At 48.5% G+C, this 22879-nt stretch overlaps 1 protein-coding gene across 43 annotated transcripts in view; it reads left to right on the forward strand.

The window, feature by feature from the left end:
• The window catches only part of MAP4K4 (mitogen-activated protein kinase kinase kinase kinase 4), a 173981-nt gene that overhangs the window by 130475 nt on the left and 20627 nt on the right, over nt 1–22879 (forward strand). For 4 of the 43 annotated variants that reach the window (XM_024116611.3, XM_024116613.3, XM_055088950.1 and 1 more), the window contains exons 13-20: nt 10937–11098; nt 13410–13496; nt 13993–14187; nt 15015–15176; nt 17421–17654; nt 18596–18702; nt 20062–20213; nt 21153–21250. In XM_024116611.3, coding sequence (XP_023972379.1) covers nt 10937–11098; nt 13410–13496; nt 13993–14187; nt 15015–15176; nt 17421–17654; nt 18596–18702; nt 20062–20213; nt 21153–21250 — 1197 coding nt within the window. The remainder of the gene's footprint in view (nt 1–10936; nt 11099–13409; nt 13497–13992; nt 14188–15014; nt 15177–17420; nt 17655–18595; nt 18703–20061; nt 20214–21152; nt 21251–22879) is intronic. The other 39 variants (XM_055088947.1, XM_055088964.1, XM_055088968.1 and 36 more) reach the window with 14 other exon arrangements.

Genomic DNA, 22879 nt, shown 5'->3' on the forward strand with positions numbered 1-22879 from the left:
CAGGCTCCGTAGTTGTGGCACACGGGCTTAGTTGCTCGGCGGCATGCGGGATCTCCCCGGACCGGGGCTCGAACCCGCGTCCCCTGCATCGGCAGGCGGACTCTCAACCACGGCGCCACCAGGGACCTCCCCCACCTGCTCGTTTAATTCATTAATACTATAGACGTTGGTAATATGGTTACCCACAGCTTTTTCATTTTTAATTCACAAAGACATTATTTCCCCATATTTCACCTGGGGCTCAAAAGAGTCTTTTTTCATTTCCTGATTGCCTTTTACTATATATATCACAGCTTCAGATTTCCCATTCATAGTAGTTTGTTTCCGTTTAATTCATACATCTTATTGTTTCACCTTCATCCTTCGTGCCAGAAAAAGAACCCCAAACAACAGTAGAGCCATGTGTTGATGCTGTACAGTGGAGTTTAATTTAAATGACAACGCATGCTTTCTCCCGAGTTACTTAAGGGTACATTTTGTGGGGAGAATCTTTGCTTCGTTTTGTGTGTTTATAGTCTGAATTCTGAAACTTCACAGTTTGCCCTGGTGTAGAAAACCCGTGTCTGTCTACCTAAGGAGAGTGGAAGTATTCAGCCAGCGCTTTGGAGGAAAACCCAGGGCACAACCTTGCTCTGTGGCAGGGGCAGCATTGCTATTTATGTAACTTTTTGCAGTTTATTTGCAAACTCTCTTCTAATATTTTAAGACTCAGTGCTCTTTGAACATAACAGAAACCTTGAGTGGTGCCGAGGTTTTTCAGGCTGTACGTGGACCGTGTGTACTTAGTACACAAGAGTGCTTGAGTTTTGAGGCTCTGGCTGTTTCTAGTTGCTGCTTTATGCAGTGTCGTCCACTGTCCTTTCTAACCCTGGGCCGTACTTCCTTCAGCTCAGTGATGCAGGGGAGTTTGGTGGTTTATAACTTGAAGGATCAAGGACTGGGTCAGCTGGAGCCCCGTTCTAACACAGGCCCTGGCAGCTGCTTTCAGGCCTAGTGACAGTGAGATAGGTGTCCATCATCCAGGCTCTGGACATGATAGGGTGAGGATTATGGGGTTAGGCCAGCGATGGCTCAAGGAAAGGAACTGAGGTTTTAAAGCGATTTGTTCTGTCAGCTAAATGGAGGCTAGAGAATCAGGGTTGTCACCTAAGTGAGAACGCGGCATTTTACTGGCTTCAGTCAGCCCTGTAATTTCAGCTTCTCAGTAAAAGTTCAAACTCACCGTCACCTTTTTAACCTCTTAATCAGGGAAGGTGGAGCAGGGTCCTGAAACGGTGGCGTTTGCAGGAACAGAATCCACTGATGTGGATTCTTGGTGACCCAGCGCCTTTTTGTCCGCCTGGTAATTAAGGCCACAGGAAGTGGTTTGGGAATATTTGCGCCATAAATGATTTGTAGCCCTTTACTGGCATTAAAGGTATGAGGAAAAGGGATTCCTTTTGTTATTATTAACAAAGTAGATAAAGATGGTCATCTTCACTCAAAAGATAAATGATGCTTAAAACTGAAAGGAGATAACTTTCTACCAGCGACTGGCAAAGAAAATGGTCCCAAAGTCGAGGCTGTAGGGAAACAGTGGATGTTCCTTTCTCTCAAGGTGCCATCAGATCCGATATATCGGGGCGAAGGGCTTCTCCGCACCCCCTACTGTCTCAGAACCTCGCCGCAGGTAGGGGGAGCGGTGTGCCCCTCGTAGGCCCTTCATCTGTAAGAAGTCCACATGGTACATACATCCTCCGCTCTTGCTTGGTGCCCGTTGAGATTTGCTGCTGCTGGGATCTCTCTGCTTTGTTTCTCTTGCTTTCTCTTCCTTGGCTCCTGTGTGAACTGGACATCTTGGAAGTCCTTGTAGATATTTTCAAGTCTGTCTGCCAGTCTTGCTGAAAGTGATGTTTCGGATTTTTCTTGTTGCTTTTGGATGGTCCCAGGAGGAAACTGGGAGCGTGCTGAGCTCGTGCGGCTGAGTTCACACTGGTGGTTTCGTCCCCTCCTCTCCTGCCCCTCACACTTGTCCCCCTCTTCTGGATGCTTCGTGTTTTCTCACCTTACTCTAAGTTTGTTACCCAGGTTCAGAGCCCCGTGTGATAATGATCTCCCTCTATCGAAAAGTTTTAATATTACTCTGTTACCTTTTATATGTAGATGCATCATCACACCTTTGGATCACATAGAGCTTTGCCTCTAGCTAATTTTTTTTCCCCACCCTGGCCAGCTTTTTCTCCCAGTCTGTTCTTACTTTTTTTCTTTTTTCTGTTTTTTCTTTTTGAGCCGAAGTGAAGATTATTTCATCATACTGTCTTTTTTTTTTTTGCGGTACGCGGGCCTCTCACCGCTGTGGCCCCTCCCGCTGCGGAGCACAGGCTCCGGACGCGCAGGCTCAGCGGCCATGGCTCACGGGCCCAGCCGCTCCGCGGCATGTGGGATCTTCCCGGACCGGGGCACGAACCCGTGTCTCCTGCATCGGCAGGCGGACTCTCAACCACTGTGCCACCAGGGAAGCCCCATACTGTCATTTTATCCTGATGGTTTTGTGCTCTTTTTTTCCATTGACTCTTGCCTTGGTACCTACTACCTACTCCGCCCATTCCTGTGACAGCCACACATGATCACATCTTCTCATTCCTCCTCTAAGTTTAATAGAAATATTGTACAAGACGTCCTGGAGAAAACCCCATTAGTGATCTAAGTTAAGGTGACTTAGTTAGCTGCTGTACTTTGGATATGTTTTTGAACCTGTTACATACTGAAGTCACTTAGGTCCTAATTCATAATTTTTCAGTTTTGACCTCGTGGAGACTGTCAGCTTACTGGTAAAAGCAAGATACATTTGTCTATGGTTTGGTGTGCTACTTTATTCAAAAAAAAAAGAACTTTCTTGGGGAAGATTTGTTTTTAGCAAACCTGTGATACTATTATAACAACAGCACATTTAAAAAAAACTGCATAATCTTTTTATTACAGATAAGAGACAAAAACTTTTCATTTGAGGTTAGAACTTATCCTTTTCTTAAAAACAAAAGACGGAAAAAGGGAGAACTGCGATTCCCTGTGTGTTCCCGATCTTACCCGTTTGTGAAGATGACTGTGTGCTCTGCAGACTTCGAACCCGGCCAAGGACTCCTCTTAGAGGGCCGAGTCCCCTTTTCTGCTGCTTGCGTCTCCCTTTCTGTTCTTGAACTGCTGGTAGGATGTTCCAGACTCCCCACTGTCAGAATTTTTCTGCAGGTATTTAAAACAATAATCCCTTCTCTTTACCATCTGCCCGAGTTTTCAGCCCCGGAGGTGCCGTCGTCCCTGGGCTCTGGGTCTCCGCTTCCCGCAGAGAGGGGCGCGTGTGGGCGTGAGACCAGCAACTCCTCCCTCTGCTTTCCTTCTACCAAGAGGACACATGCTTACATTCGTCTCTCGTTTCTGCAGATCCCGTAGTGACCCCAGTTTTAGAGAGGTGGGTGGAAGTGGAAGAAATGAAAAACAAAGTAAAGCAAGAGAAAAATTTTGTCTCACATCAGCCTCAGGCTTCACACTGCAGACGTGCAGCGAGCTCACCACGGTGGAGATCTGGGCGTGTGTGTGCGCGCGTGCGCGCATGCGTGCGCTGCTGCCTCAGGGCGAGGAGGGCGAGGAGGGCGGGGCGGGGCGGGGCGGGGCGGGGCGGGCAGCCCCGCCGCAGGCGATGCCGCTCACGCCCAGGGCTCGAGGCGCGGAGCTGCCCGGGCTTCCCAGCCTACCCTCCTCGGCTCCTGAGGACCCTGTTTGTGTTGGCCTTGGACAAATGGCAGGCGTTTTACATGGGCGGGCTTAATGGAGGCCCTGGAGGCTGCTGCGGATGCTGAACACAAACCTGCAGGCTCGGTCAGGGGAGGTCAGCCCCTCTGTAGGGGGAGCCATGTTCGAGCCCTGACCCGGAAGGCCTCACTTGCCTTCCTTTTTTTATTGCCGCACGTGGCTGTCTTTCGGTCTCCGCACTTGCAGGAGAGCCTTCACCTCTAAAATGAGCCCATCTGGCCCAGCGGAGGTGCGATGCCTTTTTAAAAAAAAGAGAGATCAGGGGAGGTCAGCCCCTCTGTAGGGGGAGCCATGTTCGAGCCCTGACCCGGAAGGCCTCACTTGCCTTCCTTTTTTTATTGCCGCACGTGGCTGTCTTTCGGTCTCCGCACTTGCAGGAGAGCCTTCACCTCTAAAATGAGCGCATCTGGCCCAGCGGAGGTGCGATGCCTTTTTAAAAAAAGAGAGAGCGAGAGAACATTTGCGCGAAGTGGGATTCGTCTTGAAGATAAATTGTAACACTAGGAAAGCCTGGAGCGTTCTAAGAAAAACGGAGCGAGCCGTGGCAGGCCCCTGTGGTTGTCTCTTGGCTGTGAGATCTCAGAAGGACAGTGCGGGGACCCGCTTCCCCCCAGCGTGTCCTCACCCCCTGCCCACACAGAGGCCCCTGCTGGGCGCCTCGCTCGTGTCTCACGGCGAGCGCGTGTGAGCACAGGGTGCGCGCCTTCCACCCTCGGCTCCAACCGTGCTGTGCACGCGGGCCTTGCTTTTGCCAGAGGGCTGCTGTCTCGCCTCTCAGAAGTCCTCAGCTCTTAAATGTTCTTTTGGCGTCCCAGTCTAGTGTTTTTTTCCTAGTTAAATTTTGTAAGCGCTATTTTAATTCAGCAAATGTTATTTGTTGCCTAAAGATGGGGAAGAGTTGTCTTTGGGGAGAAGCGAAGTAGTTTAGTAGTTTCTGAACTAAAGTTCATCAGAACTTGCACTTAACAAACTCAGGGGTTGCTGGTACATGTGCAGCCACATGAACTCCAAAGCTCTTGGAAATAGTCGAACCTGAAGAATAGATTGGTTTATTAAAGTTTAGTTTCTGTTAAAGCCTGTAAGTCCAGTGGAGTGTCTGTAAACGGACCCCACTATTATCAGCATGACCTATGTAGAAAAGTTCGAATTGTGAGATGAAAGCATTGCTTTTAAATACCAATCTAGAAAGAGAACTTAAATGTAATTAAAGCATAGCTGGAAAAGTACATATTTACTCAGGCATGCTTGGAAAAATTTAAGTAATAAGGAAATCTCTATAATTGGAGAGATTTGGAAATCACTTTACAGCATCATGCAGTTTTTCAGTTTGTTTGATTTTGTTTTTAAAGAAAGAATGATTTAAGAAAATAAGAATGACAGTTTGAAAATGCCTCAAAGGATTTTATATCATGTTTACTGCTCATAATGGGGTTAACCTGAGCAGGCATGTTCATTAGAGTCTCCTGGGTTTTGTTGCTTGAAATCACAGGCAGAAGGTTAATCTAGTGTGGATTGATGTTGCTTAGCTGATTGCTAGTGATATATATGTTTCATTTTTGACCATTTTCTTTTGAAGTTCTGTTGCAGGAGGCCAGCTTTTCACATTAGTAATCTATTAAGGTATTTACTAAGGGCTTTCTTTAATCTTTAATTACCCCGGGAGCACACACATACACCCCCCCCCCACCCCCGCAATTAAGGGCCTGTTGTGACTGTAGTGGTTTGTATGGTTGGAGTTTAAATTTCTGCTCTAGGTCCAATTTACAGCTTCACATATTACAGCATAATGTGGAAGAGGACTCGGTAACTACATTGTTCTTTGCCTTGGCCGTCAGTCTGCCGACCAGGACTTGCTGAGTGGGCAAGTCCAGGGAAATATACCACGTTCCACGTTGTCTTGTGGATTTTTAAAAAGTGTGTGACTTACCTTACCTATAAGACTTGGAGGAGAGGGGCTGTGTCTGATTCACCTTTGTGTACCCGTGGCGCTTCATGAATATTTCTCAAATGGGTGAATCAGCATTTGTATCCTTGTTGTATCTCTGGAAAGAAAGGACTTGTTCTGTAAACTTACAGCCATTCTTCAGTGAACCTTTGAGCTTGAGATCTCTGATTTGAGTTCCAGAGCCACCTTAAAAGGCCTGGTAGAACATCCTGAGGCACAAAGCGTGTGTTGTGTAAAGTGTGAGGCTTTATCCAGATTAACAGTGACTCTTCAAGCCCACCGTGCAACTTACTAGGTGATCCTGAAAAGATGGCTTTATGATTTGGTTGGACCTGGAGATACGGATGGATTCTTTAGTCTTATTCTAGATGCTAAATGTTAGAAAATCACGGCATCTTGGATATTTACAGGGAGCCGGGTGGAGATGAGCGAAACACGGTCCCTACTTTTAAGGAGCTTATGGCCTTTGTTTGTGTGTTGTTATGGTAACCAAGAGTATGATACTTCCACAGGACCAAAGAAGAAAAAGCCTTTCACTTGACAATTGAGATCGTTAGTTGTAGCCTGTCCCTGTTTGTAAGGTGTTTGCTTGCTGTTATTTTAAGACGTGTGTTTTGAATTAAGCTTACTATAATAATTTTAAATTATTTTAATTAAGTAATTACATAGTAACTTTATTATATCGACTTTGGTAAAGAGTTGAACAGGAACAACTTGATGTTTACCACACTTTCATTGAGAAATCCCAGTGCAATGACTGCGAAGAACTGAAGATGGCCTAAACAAGGAGAACAAGAATGGAAGCCCAGTTGTGGACGTGAGTGTGTGGTAGAGCGTAGACCATGGGAAGGTTGATGCTGCCAGTGCTGGAAGAGAGTCCAACATGGGAGGTGGCGAGGGGGCCAGAGCAGGTATATGTGAGCAGTGGGCCCTCACCCCTGCAGCCAGGCTGCTTTGCTCCCCCTTCTAGGCCGACACCTGCCACCTGGAACAGGCGAGCAGCGGAGATTCAGGCGCAGCTGAGGCCGTGGAGAGGGAGGCTGAGACCGGGCATCCGTGAAGAGCTAAGTGCTGATGAGCATGACGGCAGCGCACCCGCCTCACCTGGCGCCCATCCGCTGGTGCCACGCCCGTTCCAGGCGCCCCCATCCACTGCACCCTCTCCTCACCTGAGGACTCAATACTGCACAGATCCCTCTCTTCAGAGACTGACCCGCCCAAGGGACGAGGTCACGCTGCCTCACAGTCACCTAACTTGGAAGCTTCACGGCCACAGCTTGACAGTTGGCTTTTCGCTGCCTTGCGTGTCAGTAGATGGCCCGAGATGGAGGACGCAGAAGAATCTTTAACTTGAAAGATTCCAGGACACGCAGAAAAAGGAGCTTGAAGGAAATAGAGACAATGTAGGGAACAGAGAAAATATCTCACACACACACATATACACATGCACAGAAATCTTAATATCGTTACAGAGAGAAGGTATAAAAATCATGGAGCAAGACTATTCAGAAAATAAATAGTTTTTAAAAAAATTTTAATAAATTCAAACTCCCAGAAAGTGGGGAGAGAAGATAAGTTTAGGGGCACTAGACCAGAAGAAAAACAGGATCAGTCCAGGTGGTTTGACTCCCATTTACCAAATGGTCCAGGAAGTGAATACCAGAGGGGGAACATGCAGCAAGAATTCACACAGGTTTCCGGAACTAAGAAATAATTTCTGAATTGAAAGGCTTACTGAGGACCCAGCCCAGTGAATGGGAAAAGACGCCATTCAGAGGCACATACATCATCTTGAAAGTTTAGAAACTCAAGGATGAAAAGAGGATCGTAAAAGCTGCTGTCAGGGGAGCAGACAGAGCGGTGTGGGTGTGGGTGGTACTAAGTGTCAAGGATCCTAATGGGCTCAGATTCTCCAGAGCAACATCGGAAAGTAGAAGGTGACACACCAGGGCTTTTGCAACTCTGAAGGGAAATTAGTGCCCCCAGCCAGAAGTATATGCCCAGCATGGGAGCAGAGCTTTTGTGACTTACAGAGTCTCTCAAGTCTTCTACTTGTCTTCACGCTTCCTCAAGAAACTACTAGAGGATGTGTTCCGGCAAATAAGAGAGAAGTTGACAAGGGATCCTGTACAGGAGAGGGTGCAGAAGTATTCCTAGGAAGCAGGTGGGCAGACAGATGGGATGCCTGGAGAGCAGCCTGTGTAGGTCGGCCCAGGAGAAGAAAGGGCTGTGAGAGGGTTAATCTCTAGAATAAAGAATACCTGACCCATTTGACCATATGGAAAGGAGTCTTATGGTGTAGACTTTACAGGTGATGCTATGATGGGCCCATAAAAAGGCAAACAAACAAGCAAGAGTAAGGCAATTTTTTACGATTTATGTATGTATGTATGTATATATTTTGGACAAAATAACATAGATTTATTTACTCTTTTAAATATAAATTTTATTCTTTTAAAGTTTTAAAAACTGGCCTGAGATTTTTTTTTCTCCAGGTAGTCACTAGTTAACAACAATGAAAACGGCACATGGCATTTTAGATATAAGTGATCATGGGGCGGCAACATAGCAAATGTTAATAAATAAAAGAAAGGCTGTTAACAAAGATGTATATCTTACGGCTTGAGGGTGGTGAATTTAAAGTCTAGTACTTTGATTAAAAAATTTTAAACACAAATGAAAATGGAAAAGCCTGCTTGTAAGGGCATTTAAAATTGAAAATTAAAAATTCTTAGTAGCATTTAGTTAGATGAAGTCAAGATTTCCCACCGGCCTGGGAGCCCTGCCCTCAGTGTAGGTGGAAATAACCCCCAGCAGTGGATTCTGCACGTTTCACCACGTTGGAGCTTCCTGCCTGGTATGAGAACGAGTGCTTTCACTGAGGCCAGAGGATGTGCACGGGGTCCCGTCACTTGCCGGGACTCCGGGTGACCACAGCTCAGGGGTGCGAGGCAGGGGGTGAGCTGAGAAGGCTCCTGGGCGTGGGCTGGACCAGGGTCAGCCCTGCCCTCGGTAGGCGGAGGCGGCTGTAGTTGCTGGTGAGGGGCCAGCGGGTGGGAGGCCAGCTCCGTGCTGCTTCACCCACCCCCGCCCCGCTCTTCCTTTGCGATCTCCCGTTGTCTTCTCTGGAGACAGAAATTTGAACCTCGAGGCTGGGGTGAGGTGGACACTTGCCCGCATCTGGACTTAATGGCTGTGTGGCGGCCAGAGTGCAGCCCTGCTTCCAGGGCGGCGTGGCAGCTTCCAGGACTCTAGCTGCAGTTTTTCTCCTTGTCTGGCTCTTTCTGGAAGAGTCCTTGCTGATAACAGCCAAGGCATCGGCTCTGCTTTTTTTGAACTAAAGAATTTTTCAAGATTCTGTATGTAAATAACAGGAGGGGAGAGAGCAAGTGAAGCCACGGCTTTTCTTTTTGGTTTGTGATCCCACGGGGCTAAGTGGCACCTTTCCTTCAGCATCCGTTCTAAAAATTAAAGAATTTTGGTAGCCTGTGTGGTCTGTAAGGACAGGGCAGCGGGTGCATCTCTGAGGCTGTTGCCGTGGTGGCTGTGGCCACGTGGCATTGTTTAGCGCAGTACGGCGGCCCGGAAAGCTTTTGAATCTTGCATTCCATCAGTAAAAAAAAAAAAAAAAATTGAGCATGTATCTGATAGAGATATATCTAGTAATTTTGTATCATACTGATACATCATGAAACGTGCAAAAGTAGCTATCTTAAAGAATGAGCTGGGAGTATAAGAACATAAAAGTTCTGGGTGTGTTTTTTGTTTTTTTTCCCCTCAACTAAGGTTGCCTTGCTGGCCTGTAGAGCCGGCTGGAAAACATACCATCTCCCCCGGGAGGTGGGGAGGCAAAGGGAAAGCCCAGACCTTTCCGAGGGGGACGGTCCTCTGACAATTCACTGCTTGCGAGACCTTGGCTCACAAGCAAGTCATGTCGTTACCTGAAGGTGGTAAAATTCGGTGTATGATACTCTTTGCCTCTTCTGACCTGTTTGCTTGAATCTGATTGGCTTGAGGAGCTAAGGGGGAGTTTTGAGGGGTCGACGCTGGTTGCCGTCTCTCTTCTGTCTTCCTTTGGTCTGACTGACCTTGAGGGGGATGGTTAGTCTCCGCCTGCCTTCCTGTCTTGTGGTTGTGGTTCTGGAGCTGCGCTAGAGACTCTCTGAATGTAAATTAACTTTAGTAAAATAAAAGGAAAAACTCAGTTCCTCCCTCATGTGCTGGGCACATTTCAGGTGCCGAGTAGCAGTCTCCAGCCAGCGGCCGCTGTGCTGAGATGGGGCACCTCTCCATCCCAGGGGGGCTGCAAAGTGGCTGCATCCCTTTGCAGGCCAGCGCTCTGCACGTTTGTGGGAGGAGTTGGTTGACTTATACTCTCCGCGGTGGCCGTGCTTTACCGACAGGTAGATGTCTGGGGCCGGACGAGAAGGGGCCAGACGTGTATCCGGGCTCACGCTGCCAGGTACCGAGGGGTTGACAGGTGGTCTGCGTTAGGAAAGGCTGTCGGAGCGAGTCTGCTGACTCAGTAGCACCTTCTGCACTCGCTGATGGGATGCAGGATGCTCTCTGAATAGCGGTGGGAGGCACAGTGGCCCTCGACCTGGGGGCTTTACCACCCAGGTGACTCCGGGCAGGTCACTTCTCTCTTCTTGAATCTGTTTCCTCCTCGTGGAGCAGGAGTGAAGCGCTTCCTAGGTTAGTCGCGAGAATTGTATTAGGTAAAGGACGTGGAAGGAAGACGGTCAGGTACTTAGCGCCATGCGAGACACAGAGTGAGCTTGTGCTCTTGGCGGTTTTCACATTCATGGTAATAATAACAGCGTCTCTTATTCTCGTTGGTGTCACCTCTTCTCTCCCTGATGTGTGCTGCCGTTTTCCTCTTTTAAGTATTTCTCTCCTTTCTCTGCCCTATTTCTGTTCTCCTGTATTCATTTCTCTTCCTTTTCTTCTGACTTAAGGGCCCGGGGTAACCTGTTAGTGATACTCAAGGATACAGGATTCCCTGTCCCCTCGTTGCTGTGGTTCAGCGAAGAACGGGGAATAACTGATTTCAGGCGAAACCCAACCCTCACTGGTACCTACAAGGAAGCTGGTGTACGTGAGCGGAGGGGCGGTGTGGAAACAGTTGGCCGGTGCAGGTGGGGTCCACGAGCTCTCCCTCTCGTGGCTGGAGAGTCTGCTGACTGCGTTGCTTGACTTCCGTAGCAACAAAGGAGAGAGCGGGAAGCCAGAAGGCAGCAGGAACGTGAGCAGCGGAGGCGGGAACAGGAGGAGAAGAGGCGGCTGGAGGAGCTGGAGAGGCGGCGGAAGGAAGAGGAGGAGCGGAGGCGGGCGGAGGAGGAGAAGAGGAGAGTTGAAAGGGAGCAGGTCAGTGCTCGGAGGGTGTTCCGGCGGGACTCGGGGAGGCCTGTCCCTTTGCAGAGTTGGGGGATTTGGGGCAAAAAGCATGCACGCACGTGCACACGTGTTCAGGACTTTAGTCTGAAAATGCAGAAACACAGTTGGAAGCATACTCACTTCAATAAATTGAATCTCTTGTCTTTACCAGCAGGTACAGGCACCATTACACTTTAGAATAACCTCTTGAAACCAGCAGGGTGGTCTCCGCTAGTACGATGCCTGAAAGATTTCTGAATGTGTCTAATGAAATTTCAAACCAACTGTAAGACACTTCCTATGAGGAGTGTTTGAAGTATCCAGTGACTAACTGAATATTTTAAGATATATTTGCATATAATTCAGTACGAACATACGTAACGTTAGAAGAGCTGATAACATTAGCCAGAAGCGATCAGACTTCAGTGATATCTGCAGCATGTTTTTCACGTCAGATAACGTTGCCTTTAGGAGTCTGATTCCTGAACCACCTGTGCAGGCAGAAATGGTGCTTTTTGTTGTCTGCGTTGTCCGCGTGAATCCCATCATAGCCTCTCTGCCGTTCACGTCTTTGAATGGATCATTCTTTGTTATGAGCTTTGAGCAAGGAAAAAATATATGAAGGGGGACCAATTTAAATGGTAGCTGAAGTTCATACTTAAGATGCTTGTAAACAGTGGTATTAGCTTCCAGATTTGATCATTCAGCTACTCTCCTTTGCCTCGGGTTTTCCCAGTGTTGGGTCTACATTCTCTTTTTCTGTTGAAATTTAAGTGATTCTCTTGATCTCTTACTTTACTGACGTTGTTGGCCTGTTAACTGTGGTGCGTTTAGTTTAGTTTTCATGTTCTGATTTATACTTGGGGATTACAAAGAGGAGAAAACATATAAACTTGAAACAGTTAAGTCACGGAGGGATAATTCTCTGAACTTGATTGGGAGAAGAGGGTGTGAATGTAATACTAACCTTCAGTGTTCTAACGGAGTCATTGGCTTTTGTGTATAGCAAGTATTCTTCATCTCTTCTTTTATAAAAATAGCATCAAAAGTCAGTTTTATTCCAGAACGCTCCCCGTGTCAGCCGTGCTGTAGGAACCTGTCATTTCTGCGTGAATGTGCGTGTTTGTGTTTGTGTACATGTGTCGGTCATTGTCTGGTTGTCCCTGCGACGTGAAGGCGGAGAGCCAGTGATGCGGTGACCTGAGCTCACAGCTGTGCTTCAGCTCTGCCCGGCTCGGGGAGGAGCTGGGAGGGGGAGGAGAGCTGGGAGGCGGCGGCCTCTCTGTTGTCGGGGTGGGGGCGGGGCTTCCAGGCCCGGGACTGGAGCCTGGGTTGCAACTAGGGGGCCTTTGCCAGCGGCCCTGTGGATACACTTTACCCCAGATTGGCGTTTTGGGGCTAAATTTGCTTTGTAGGAAAAAAAGTTCCTGAGGAAATTTGTCATGATTCCTGCCCAGCGTTCTCTCCGCCAGGGCGAGTGGTTAACTAAAACTCCTGTTCGGCCCAGATGTATGACTGCTTTTATCTTAAGGTGTGCACCTCCGTCGGCGGTAGACACTGTAAATAAATAATCTGAATTTCAAACTAAAATTTCTCCTCTCAGATCCCTCAATCTACTCCTCTTCCAGAGTAGTGAGCTTTTCCCCTGTTGAAAAGGAAGGAGATGTCTTTTATTTGTAAAATGTTTGTACTTTTCGAAGTGATGTTCACGCCTATTTCATACTTGAGCCTCCCCCAAAATCCTGAGAGTTGGGAGAGAATATCCTTGATACGGGCTTGCTAGAGACTAGTCTGTTGTCATAGATCAAGGTCTCCAGCCCTTCAAATATGCATGCACCTTCGGGGTTGGGTTTTTCCTCTTTATGTAACGTCCTTTGGATGTGTCTTCGTTGTTACAGAGCTTTATCATTCTCTTCCCGTTGAGAACGCGTCACCTCACGCCTGTCTCCCCTTTCTCTGTCTCCCTGTCTCTCTCCCTTTATCTCTCTCATAGACTCACACGCACACACACGCGCGCACACACACACACACGCACACGCGCGCACACGCACACACGCGCGCGCACACACACACACACACACACACCCCATCGCTGAGTGCGTGTCATCATTTATTAGACTCTTTAGATCTTAAAGACTAATTTGAAGTCCTTGGGAAAATCCTCGGCAGTAGGCTTGCCTGAGCCATGGGTCGCTAAGTGGGTGCTCCAGAGGACGGGGCGGGTGGCTGCGGGCGCCCCGGCAGGTGGCTCTGGTGCTTTCCTCGGGGATCCGTTGATTGCCGGCTGATTTCTGTGTGGCAGGAGTGTATCAGGCGGCAGCTGGAAGAGGAACAGCGGCACCTGGAACTCCTTCAGCAGCAGTTGCTCCAGGAGCAGGCCATGCTACTGGTAACGCCCCGCGCCGGCCCCGTCCCGCAGCTAGGGCCCCCGCGCTGGCCAGGGCCGGGCCGACCGCCCCCCTGGGGTCGCGCCGCTTCGGGCCCACGTCGAGGCGGCTTCTGCTTCCCTCTTTATTTCCCGTTGCTGAGTTAACTGTTCTCGTTGGGTACATAGACGAGGTTTTGCACAGCACCTAGCATTCGGTGAACAGGCTAGAATGCCAAGAGCTGGCGGTTCAAGGCGCGTGCCGTAGGACCTGTACCTAGAGTACGCCAAGTGTCCTTTGGAACCGCCGAGACCAGCATTGCCTTGGGTTCTCTCCTACTCTGTCCGGTAACAGTGTGCTTAGCGACAAGCTGTCAGATTTTCCCACAGGTAACCTGCCATTTCACATCCCGGCTGCTGTGCTGTGTCACAAAACGAGCGTCAGTGAACGCCGTGTTGGGGAGAAGTGAGCGGGGCGAGGCGGGCGCCGGCCCCGGACTGAGTGTCCCTCTCCCCCCAGGAGTGCCGCTGGCGGGAGCTGGAGGAGCACCGGCAGACAGAGCGGCTCCAGAGGCAGCTGCAGCAGGAACAGGCCTATCTCCTGTCTCTACAGCATGAGCCCCGGAGGCCGCCCCCGCCGCCGGACAGGAGCAAGGCCGGCCTGCACGGCGCCGAGCCTAAGGCCCAGCACGAGCCCGCCGACCGGGCCCGCGAGGTACGGCCCCCGCCATTCGTGCGCGCTCCCGGGGGGCAGGGAGGGCCTCTTCCCTGCTTAGCGTTTGTCTAGAGGGCAGCGGGGCGCCTCGGAGCTCTGCGGATCTCGGGGGACCCGGACGCCGACCAGGAGACGGAAAGAGAGGAGGCTGTGTGGCAGCATTTTTCTTTATGCTGTAAACGAGGGGCAGGGTGGCCTGTCATCTGTTTTTCCAAAACCGCCGCGAGGGTGAAGCCTGCCTGGGCCCCATTCACTGGCTTTTCGGTGATCCGGGTTTGCTACTGAACTGGGGCGTCTGGGCTCCCAGAGCTTCCCAGTGAGGATGCGACAAAGCAGGACCGCTCCTCGGACCCTGGCAGGGTGGACCGGGAAGACTGCAGAGCGCGGGTTGCTGGCCCGGGCGGAGGCGTCCTCCCGCCGTGCCGGACCTCACACGGCACGTTCAAGCGGGAGCGAGTGTCCTGCTTGTTCTGCAGTGCCTTTAATTTTCGTGGAATGAAACGTGTGTTAGATTCCTGGTGACGCTCTTTTAATCCGTGGGTTTAGTTGGTTGCGACAGATTAATTCTTTTCCGAGTTTATCTTCACGTGCAATCCTAGACTTCTTGCCGGGGGAGATTTTAAAGCCCGCCTCTCTAAATTTTTATCTTCATGAATATTCCGTATTCTGCATCAGATCCTAGTCCAGTGGTATATGCCTCCTCTCTTTTCTTGTAGTTGAAGAAAACAGAAGATTTCTTTTTAGACTCCTTCCACTTTCAGGCTTTCCTCGGTATCTCTGCTTTTTTCTACTAACCCTGAGTTATGTCTTCTAATTCTCTGACGCAGGTGGAAGATAGATTTAGGAAAACTAACCACAGCTCCCCTGAAGCCCAGTCTAAGCAGACAGGCAGAGTATTGGAGCCGCCAGTGCCTTCCAGATCAGAGTCTTTTTCCAATGGCAACTCCGAGTCTGTGCACCCTGCCCTGCAGAGACCAGCCGAGCCACAGGTAGAACGGCCAGTTGGCTGTGGGTCAAGGAGATGCACACAGAGGCTCACTGAGCCGCCAGCCTGCTTGAACTGCTCAGCTTGGTTTGTTACCGCATTTAGAGAGAGAAGAGATTAGCAGAGGAGTTTAGACGGAAGAGGACGTAGCCTCAGTTGGTAGAGGGCAAAACAGGATTTTCTTTTTAAAGACTGTTGCTGTGCTTATCAAGAATATCTGGATTCAGTGATTTCTTCTTTCTGACTTTTTGCCTTCCCTGACTCAGATGTTCGTAAACAAGTGCCTCCTTCTCAAATGCAAAGACTTTTCAGTTTAGTTTTTAGAAAGTTCGTGTCATAAGTACACAGAGGGAGACTTTTTCTTAACCTGGGGTCCTTGGCTCCCAGCCAGTTCTACGAGTGGGTGGCCCTGAAATTCCACGTAGAATTTTTTTGATTTGTCCAAATGTACATATATTTTTGGGAAAGGGGCCTTTTATCAGATTCTCAAAAGGTTCAACATCCAAAAAAGGTTACGGCCCGGTGGGTTGGGTGAGGGTTTTCCTGAAGTAGGTCAGTATAGAGGCCACTGGGTCGGCCTCAGCATTGGGCCTCACCCAGGTCGGGGACCTCCGTGCTGTCTGGCGGAGAAAGCAGACAGCGGAGATGACGCGCGTCAGAGATCTCAGAGACCCTTAAGACGCTGGTTCCCACTCTTGCTGAAAATCATTGACTTTCAGGCATTTTGCTCCCTGCAGCCGTGTCATCCGGAGTACTGGGCACAAGTCCTTGAGCCCGAGTTTACCTGTCACTGATGTTTGCATGTGTTGGGGGACGGTAGAGGTAGCGGTGGCGTTCACACAAACCCGGATGAGGACTTGAATGCACTTTACAATAAAGATCCTTGGTATGGAGCAGTTTTACAGAAAAAAGAAGACCCAGGATTAAGCTCGGCGGGGCGGGTGTTGGGAGGTTGGTGTTGACGTGAGACCAGCAGCGTCTTGATTCACAGAAGAGCTGACGCACAAGCCAGTGGGTGACTCCAGAGAGTGAGGAATGGAAAGAAGAAGGATGCAGAAGAAAGCGGGACAGGATGAAGGGGGAATGGGGACTAGGAGAATAGGTTTGATGAACGCTGTACTTACCGTAAATAGAAAATCTTTATGTGGCCACTAACAGTTTAGAAAATAGGAGTTCATGAATTATGTAGACTGCTTTTTATACTGCTGATTAATTAACGTAGGGCCAGGAAAAAGAGTCCCTTTTCTACCTAAAGTTGCTTTTGGCCAAAAGCTGTACTTACGAAAACATTCTTTCGGAACTAATTGATCTTAACGCTTGGCAAGGTTGAACCAATCCTGATTTGGTATTTCCTGTTTTTATTAAATGTGATGATGTAATAGATATATAGCTAGAATTATGTAAATTTCAACATTGAACAGTTATTTAAAACAAAAAGTATAATTTCAAGAAAATGCAGATTGTTTCAGAGATTGCTTTTCCAATTTAGAAGTGACCAGATGAACTCAGTTGCCAAGGAATTGTCTTATTTCTTCAGTTGTCAAGTAGCAGGAATACCCCCCCTCAGCAGTCCATTTAGGGACTCCTAGTGCTGCATAGGATACAAAGAAATCAGAGTTCTTTTTTTTTCTACCTAGTACAAAGATATGTGGAGTTCTGTGGGGTTGGAGTGTTTTAAGACTTGGGACAAGAAAGAAGGAAAATCGGTGGTGTATTTGAAAAGCTGGCTGTTTTTAAGTTACACTCTTAATAATCTGTCAAAACACGCGGGGTTGGTCTTTGCACAGTAAACATGTGGCTCTGTTGTTACTTGGTCAGACGTCTTGCGCTGCCAGGTAACGGGAGGGTGGGTAGAGAGGCGTGCACGTGTGGCGATGTCCGTCCTGCGCTTTCCTCCCTCTCTGCCTGTCCACGCTGCTTTGACGCAGAACTGCATGCCGCACGTGGCCCCTCAGACAGGAGCGCTGTGAGGCTTTTTTTTTTTTTTTTTAAATCTTCACATTTACTGCTCTCTAATATTTGTCTGGATATTAAGAGTTTTCCTTATAAATGTACATTTGTTCTTTTCTACATATTGTGCTCCCCAGACCACCTCTCCACTTAGAGCATAACTGTTGTACTGCTTGGCTGACCTAGTCCTGAGCCGCCTCCTGTGCGTTGCCCCGGCTCCCGCTTTGGATTTGGTATTGACCAGAAAAGCGTTTTCTGCAGAACGCATTGAATGTTTTGTGTTTTGTTTTCTTGTAAGGTACAGTGGTCCCACCTGGCATCTCTCAAGAACAGTGTTTCCCCTGTCTCGCGATCCCATTCCTTCAGTGACCCTTCTCCTCCCAAATTTGCACACCACCATCTTCGCTCTCAGGACCCATGTCCACCTTCCCGCAGTGAGGTGCTAAGTCAGAGTTCTGACTCTAAGTCGGAGGTACCCGACCCCGCCCAAAAGGCTTGGTCTAGATCAGACAGTGACGAGGTGCCTCCAAGGGTAAGAAGCAGGAAGACAGATGCGTGCTTCTTTTTCCTTTTCGTTATTTTTTTAAAAAATTATTTATTTCAATTAAGGGTGTGGTGGCGTCACCAGGATTAAGGGGCAGTGGCAGAGGAACTTTTGACGGTGGGAGAAGAGTCCATAGTGAGGTAGTTAGGTTCAGCCATCGGCCAGTTACCTTTGCGTTGCTGTCGCTGACTCTGTACTTAAGCACAGGCACCAAAGCAATTTAAGAGTACGTCTCCCAAGGGTGTGCTTCTAGAACAGACCGAATCAAAGTTTGTTTTAGCAGCTGTCGCGTTAAGTTTATGCAAAAGCTATCAATTACTTTGCACCATTAATTAATACCAGAATTTTCAGAAAAGGTATTATAAGGGAAAAAAATTAACATGAATGTTTCCAAAAAACGATTCTTTTTAACTGAGGGGTTTTTGTTTCTGTTTGGGTGATTTTTTTAAATTTCATGTTTTTAAAATGTTTGGTTTGGTAATTACTTAATGCTGAAATTAAACAAAAAGGCACATTTTATTTTTTCTCCACTTGGAATTTGCCTCCTCTGAGTATTTTCTTGCTTCCTGCATTCTTTGTTTCTTGCTGATCCATTTGTAGGCCACTGTTTGGTTTCTTTGAGCTTGTTTTCCTGATTCTCACATTATCTCAGTAAGATGCTTTGTACGTGCCCTGCCACCAAGCTTCAGTGCCAACATCATTTAAATGTGGTTAGGAGCATAGAAAGGTGGTCCCAGTGCCTTTGACGGCTTGGGCTACTCTTCTGTTGTGTCACTGGAGGGCAGAGAAGGATCAGCGATTGGGGGCAGGCCGGTGATAGCAAGGCTAAGGTAACTAGGACTGCCTTAGAGACATGTTTGGTAGGGAGTAGTCTTTTCTTCTCCTCCTCATGTTTTCAGTCATTTAATTGCTGTATTTTGTACCCAAAGGTTCCTGTGAGAACGACGTCCCGGTCCCCCGTCCTGTCCCGTCGGGATTCCCCGCTGCAGGGCAGTGGGCAGCAAAATAGCCAAGCAGGTCAGAGAAACTCCACCAGGTAAGAGAAGAGCGAAGCTTAGGGACAGATTTACTACGCAGTGTCCTGCGGTCTTATACCGTCCGCTTGCATAAGAATGCTCATAAACATGGGGCTGAGAGGTGATCCGTTTATAAAGAAAATGCCGTGAAGTCCATTCACATGAATGACATCAAATTGATCTGTGGTGAAAAGAGAGATTAAATCCGACTGTGTATTGCAGCAGTTTTAAGGTGAAAACTACCTGCCTCAGTGAGAGTAACAGGAAGGAACGGCAGGGAAGGGGGGGGATTCTAAGGGAATTGTAACCCGAGAGGGCCTGCTATCCAAAGGATGTTTGGGGGCTCTGGGAGTGTACGGAAATCACACACAGGCTACGGAAGAAAGAGAGTGGTTGACTCAGAGCTGGCAATACACTCGTGAATTAACCACGGAGTATTTTCAGGTTCTAGAGCCATTCTGTTTTATATGGTAGCTGTTAGCCACATGAGGCTACTTAAATTTGAATTGAAGTTAATTTAAATTACAGAAAATTAAAACTTAATTTCCTTAGCTGCACTAGCCACATTTCAGGTGCTCCATAACCTCATGTAGCTGGTGGCGACCGTATTCTCAGCTGTAGAATATTGTCATCATCTCAGTTCCGTCGACCAGCAAGCACCCGTTTTAGAGGAAGAAAAGGTCGTCTTGGGTGTTTTGTACTCTGATCATCACTGAACCTCTGTTCTTGGTGTCTCGGTATAACATGAGGAAGTGGAATGGGTGACAGCCCAGAAGCTGCAGAGACAGAGCTTTCCGAGCCTTCAGTGGTCAGGGTGGGCTGCGGGGTTCTCCTGTGCCCGAGTCCGTGTGTTAATTCTTACCGAGAAAACTCATGCTGTGGTGTGTCCACGGCAGGGATACACCGTGGCCCGTGTGCGGTCACATTTCCAGCCCAGGGCACGAAAGAATGAGTGTACTGCATAAGTGTCAGTTCTTGAGAGCCGTGAGGGGTGGTGGTCGGTACTGGGAATTTGTGTGTAATTTGATTTTGTGTGTAATTATGTACGTGGAATTTTTCATAGTAAGAAACTGAGTTTGTAGCTGAGACAGAACTCGTGACACTTCTAGACCAAACAGTAGCGTTTCCTCTCACACCCAGAGAAGATTGATTTGTCTGCTAATGGTAGAACGTCTTTTAGCATTTTGGGTTTGTTAAGATATCTGAGATAAAACCAATGAATAAGGCCACTGTAACTTTTGGTGAATTTCACGTTAAATGCTGTAGGTAGGCTGATTTTCTCATCATCCCTGCGTTCGAATGACATGGTGTGCATGTTTATAATTTGACCCTGCGTCTTGGGATGATGCATTAGCTGTTCTCGTCGTCTTCTCCAACAGCAGCATCGAGCCCAGGCTGCTCTGGGAGAGAGTGGAGAAGCTGGTGCCCAGGCCTGGCAGTGGCAGCTCCTCGGGGTCCAGCAACTCAGGATCCCAGCCCGGCTCCCACCCTGGGTCTCAGAGCGGCTCCGGGGAGCGCTTCAGAGTGAGATGTAGGATGCCTGCCTTTCCTTTTCCCTGTGCCTGTTCACCATATCGGGCTCCAATCAGTACAGTTGACCCTTGAACACCCAGGGGTTAGGGATTACCCCCCCCCACACACACACACCAGTTGAAAATCCTCATCCGTAGTCGACCCTGTGTACCCCCGGTTCCTCTGCATCCGTGGTTACACGCCCACGGATCCAACCAGCTGTGGATCCTGTAGTACGGAATTATTTACTGTTGAAAAAAATCCACATGTGAGCGGACCTTCGAAATTCCAGCCCGTGTTGTTCGAGGGTAGACTGTATTTTGGAAATCCTTTTCAATCATGGAAAAGACCTGTGATTTTTCACAGCTGCATATTATGAATACAAAACAGTGTTTCAGTGTAGGTTTGCTAGTGACACTAATAATAGTCGTCATAATTTTAATAGTAAAGAGTGAGGTTTTGCGAGCTTACACATGCTGAGCGCTGTCCATGCATTGTCTCATTTAATCCTTACAGTAACCCCAGGAGATGGATATATATCGTCTCCACTTTACAGATTCAAGTAACTGCAGTTTAGTGAGTTTACGTAACTCGTCCGAGGTGATTAGCTAAATATCCAAGCTGAGGGTTGAACCCACTCTTCGGAGTCTAAACTCCATCAGTATTGTCATCAATATTGGTTATCTTAACCTACTCGTAAGAATAGATTAGTGGAAATTCCCTCTACTGTGTTATTGATGTAACGTAACAAGGAGCTGTGAACACGTGTTAGTGCAGTGTGACAGTCGAGGGTTCTCGGGAAGGAGTCACAGACCCCGGGGTTCAGACCAGCGCGTGGAGACCTTGCTGTGAGCAAGGCTAATGAGGGGAGAGGACGGGGCCAGGTGGGCTGGGTGGCTTCGTGGCCCACACTCAGATGTTTACGTGACTCGGCCTTTCTTGTCTCTGAACTTCACAGCATCATCCAAATCTGAGGGCTCGCCATCTCAGCGCCTTGAAAATGCAGCAAAAAAGCCTGAAGATAAAAAGGAAGTTTTTAGACCTCTCAAGCCCGCTGTAAGAATTGCACAGAATCCATGTTACTCATTCTAAACCCGAGGGAGATCTTTCTGTTAAAGCCTCCTCCTTGCGCGGCCGGCAGGCCTCCCTGTGGGGTCTCGCAGGTTTGAGGGGTTATAAGGAAAGCTGTAAACCTTGGCCCACTTGTGCCGCTGCCCCCCACCCCCCCACCCCCCGCCATCCTTAGTCATTTAAAAAATACAAAAGAAAGAAAAGCCTTCTGTCTCTTTGCTTGGCATCAACCTTTACATGCTCTTGATGAGTGGGCATCTAAAATACTGGCTTTTGGAAGAGATGTTTCTCCACCACCTTCTTAAACTCTCCCACGGTTTAAATTCCGCCCTTTGGTACGTGGGGTGGCAGCGTGGCTGCTTCTCTTCTCCTTAGTCCTCGATGCAGCAGCTGCCCCGTCACTGGGCGCTTGAGCCTGTGACTCAAACTGGGGGTTTGAGCCTGCTGGGGTTTTGTCTCCCGCTTGCATTGATTTCTGTGCCCCCCTCCCCCCTTCTTTCCTCCCTGCTTCCTGTGCTGTGTGTTCCTCCTCACCGATGGCTTCTCTGGCTCGATGGGACCCCGCTGACCGAAGGGCGAAGTGGTAAGCCCCGTCTGAACAGTTCAGCGTCGGAGCGGCATTCTAACTTTAGCCTGTATTCGACCGACATGCCTCTTCCTTCCTCAACTTGCGCTTTTCTAGAATTAGAACCCCTAAATCTTTGCTTCATGTGTTTTAACACCCCAAATTTGCTGCATGCGTTCATTCTTACTATTAAATACGGCTCTTTAAAGTCACTTTAACAAAAAGCCGCAGCTGTTCTCGTGAAGTCGCGAGCAGGACTCAGGCCGGTCCCGGCCCACTTGTCTCAGAGGCTCCGGCTCAGAGGGGAGAAGCGCGCTCTTAACTGGTGAGAAGAAGAGACCGCCAGAAGGAAAAGGAAGAGAGTGGCCACATAGCCTGCCTTCCAAAAAAATCATTACTTTTTCAGTAAAAATTTTAAGCGGAAAGATGCATACGTTGAACTTCTGTATGAAAATGTAGAATAGAGATAATAATCAAGCTCGGAAGTTATGTTTGGATAGTTGATTGGGTCTTACAATGTCTGCATGTAGAAGAGGAAAGGGAAGTGAAGCCCTCGCGAACAGCAGCGTGTACCCTGGGCCGCGCCTCCCTCCAGCGAGCACGCGCGTGGCAGCCGCGGGGTAGCCTGCCCAGCCGCCTTCCCACGGCCAGACACACCGCGGCGCTGTCTCACAGCACACCTCAGGAACTCGGTTCACGCACGGGGCGAGCTGCTGACACTCGGTTAAGCCAGATGTGAGCCGCACCCTGTGCTCACTTCACTCTCATTTTTCTGCCAGTTGGAAATTTTTAAAAATAAAAGTTGGAGTGAGAAACCTCACCAAATAAGTACTTTAAATCACCCCTGTTTAACTAAAATCTTGCTTTCTGCAAAATCTCCTCAAAAGAAGACTTTGTTGCAGGGGCGGGCGTCTTTATAACACACTACCAAGGTCTATCTGCACACATCTGTTGATCCAGAGTTTTATAGCCGGAAAAGAATGCTCTCGGCTCTTGTTTTTGTTTTTTGTTTTTTTTTTTAACCGCTGTGAGGTTTGAACTGTGTACAA

The sequence above is a fragment of the Physeter macrocephalus genome, chromosome 12 (genome assembly GCF_002837175.3).
Source record: "Physeter macrocephalus isolate SW-GA chromosome 12, ASM283717v5, whole genome shotgun sequence".
Lineage (NCBI taxonomy): Eukaryota > Metazoa > Chordata > Mammalia > Artiodactyla > Physeteridae > Physeter > Physeter macrocephalus.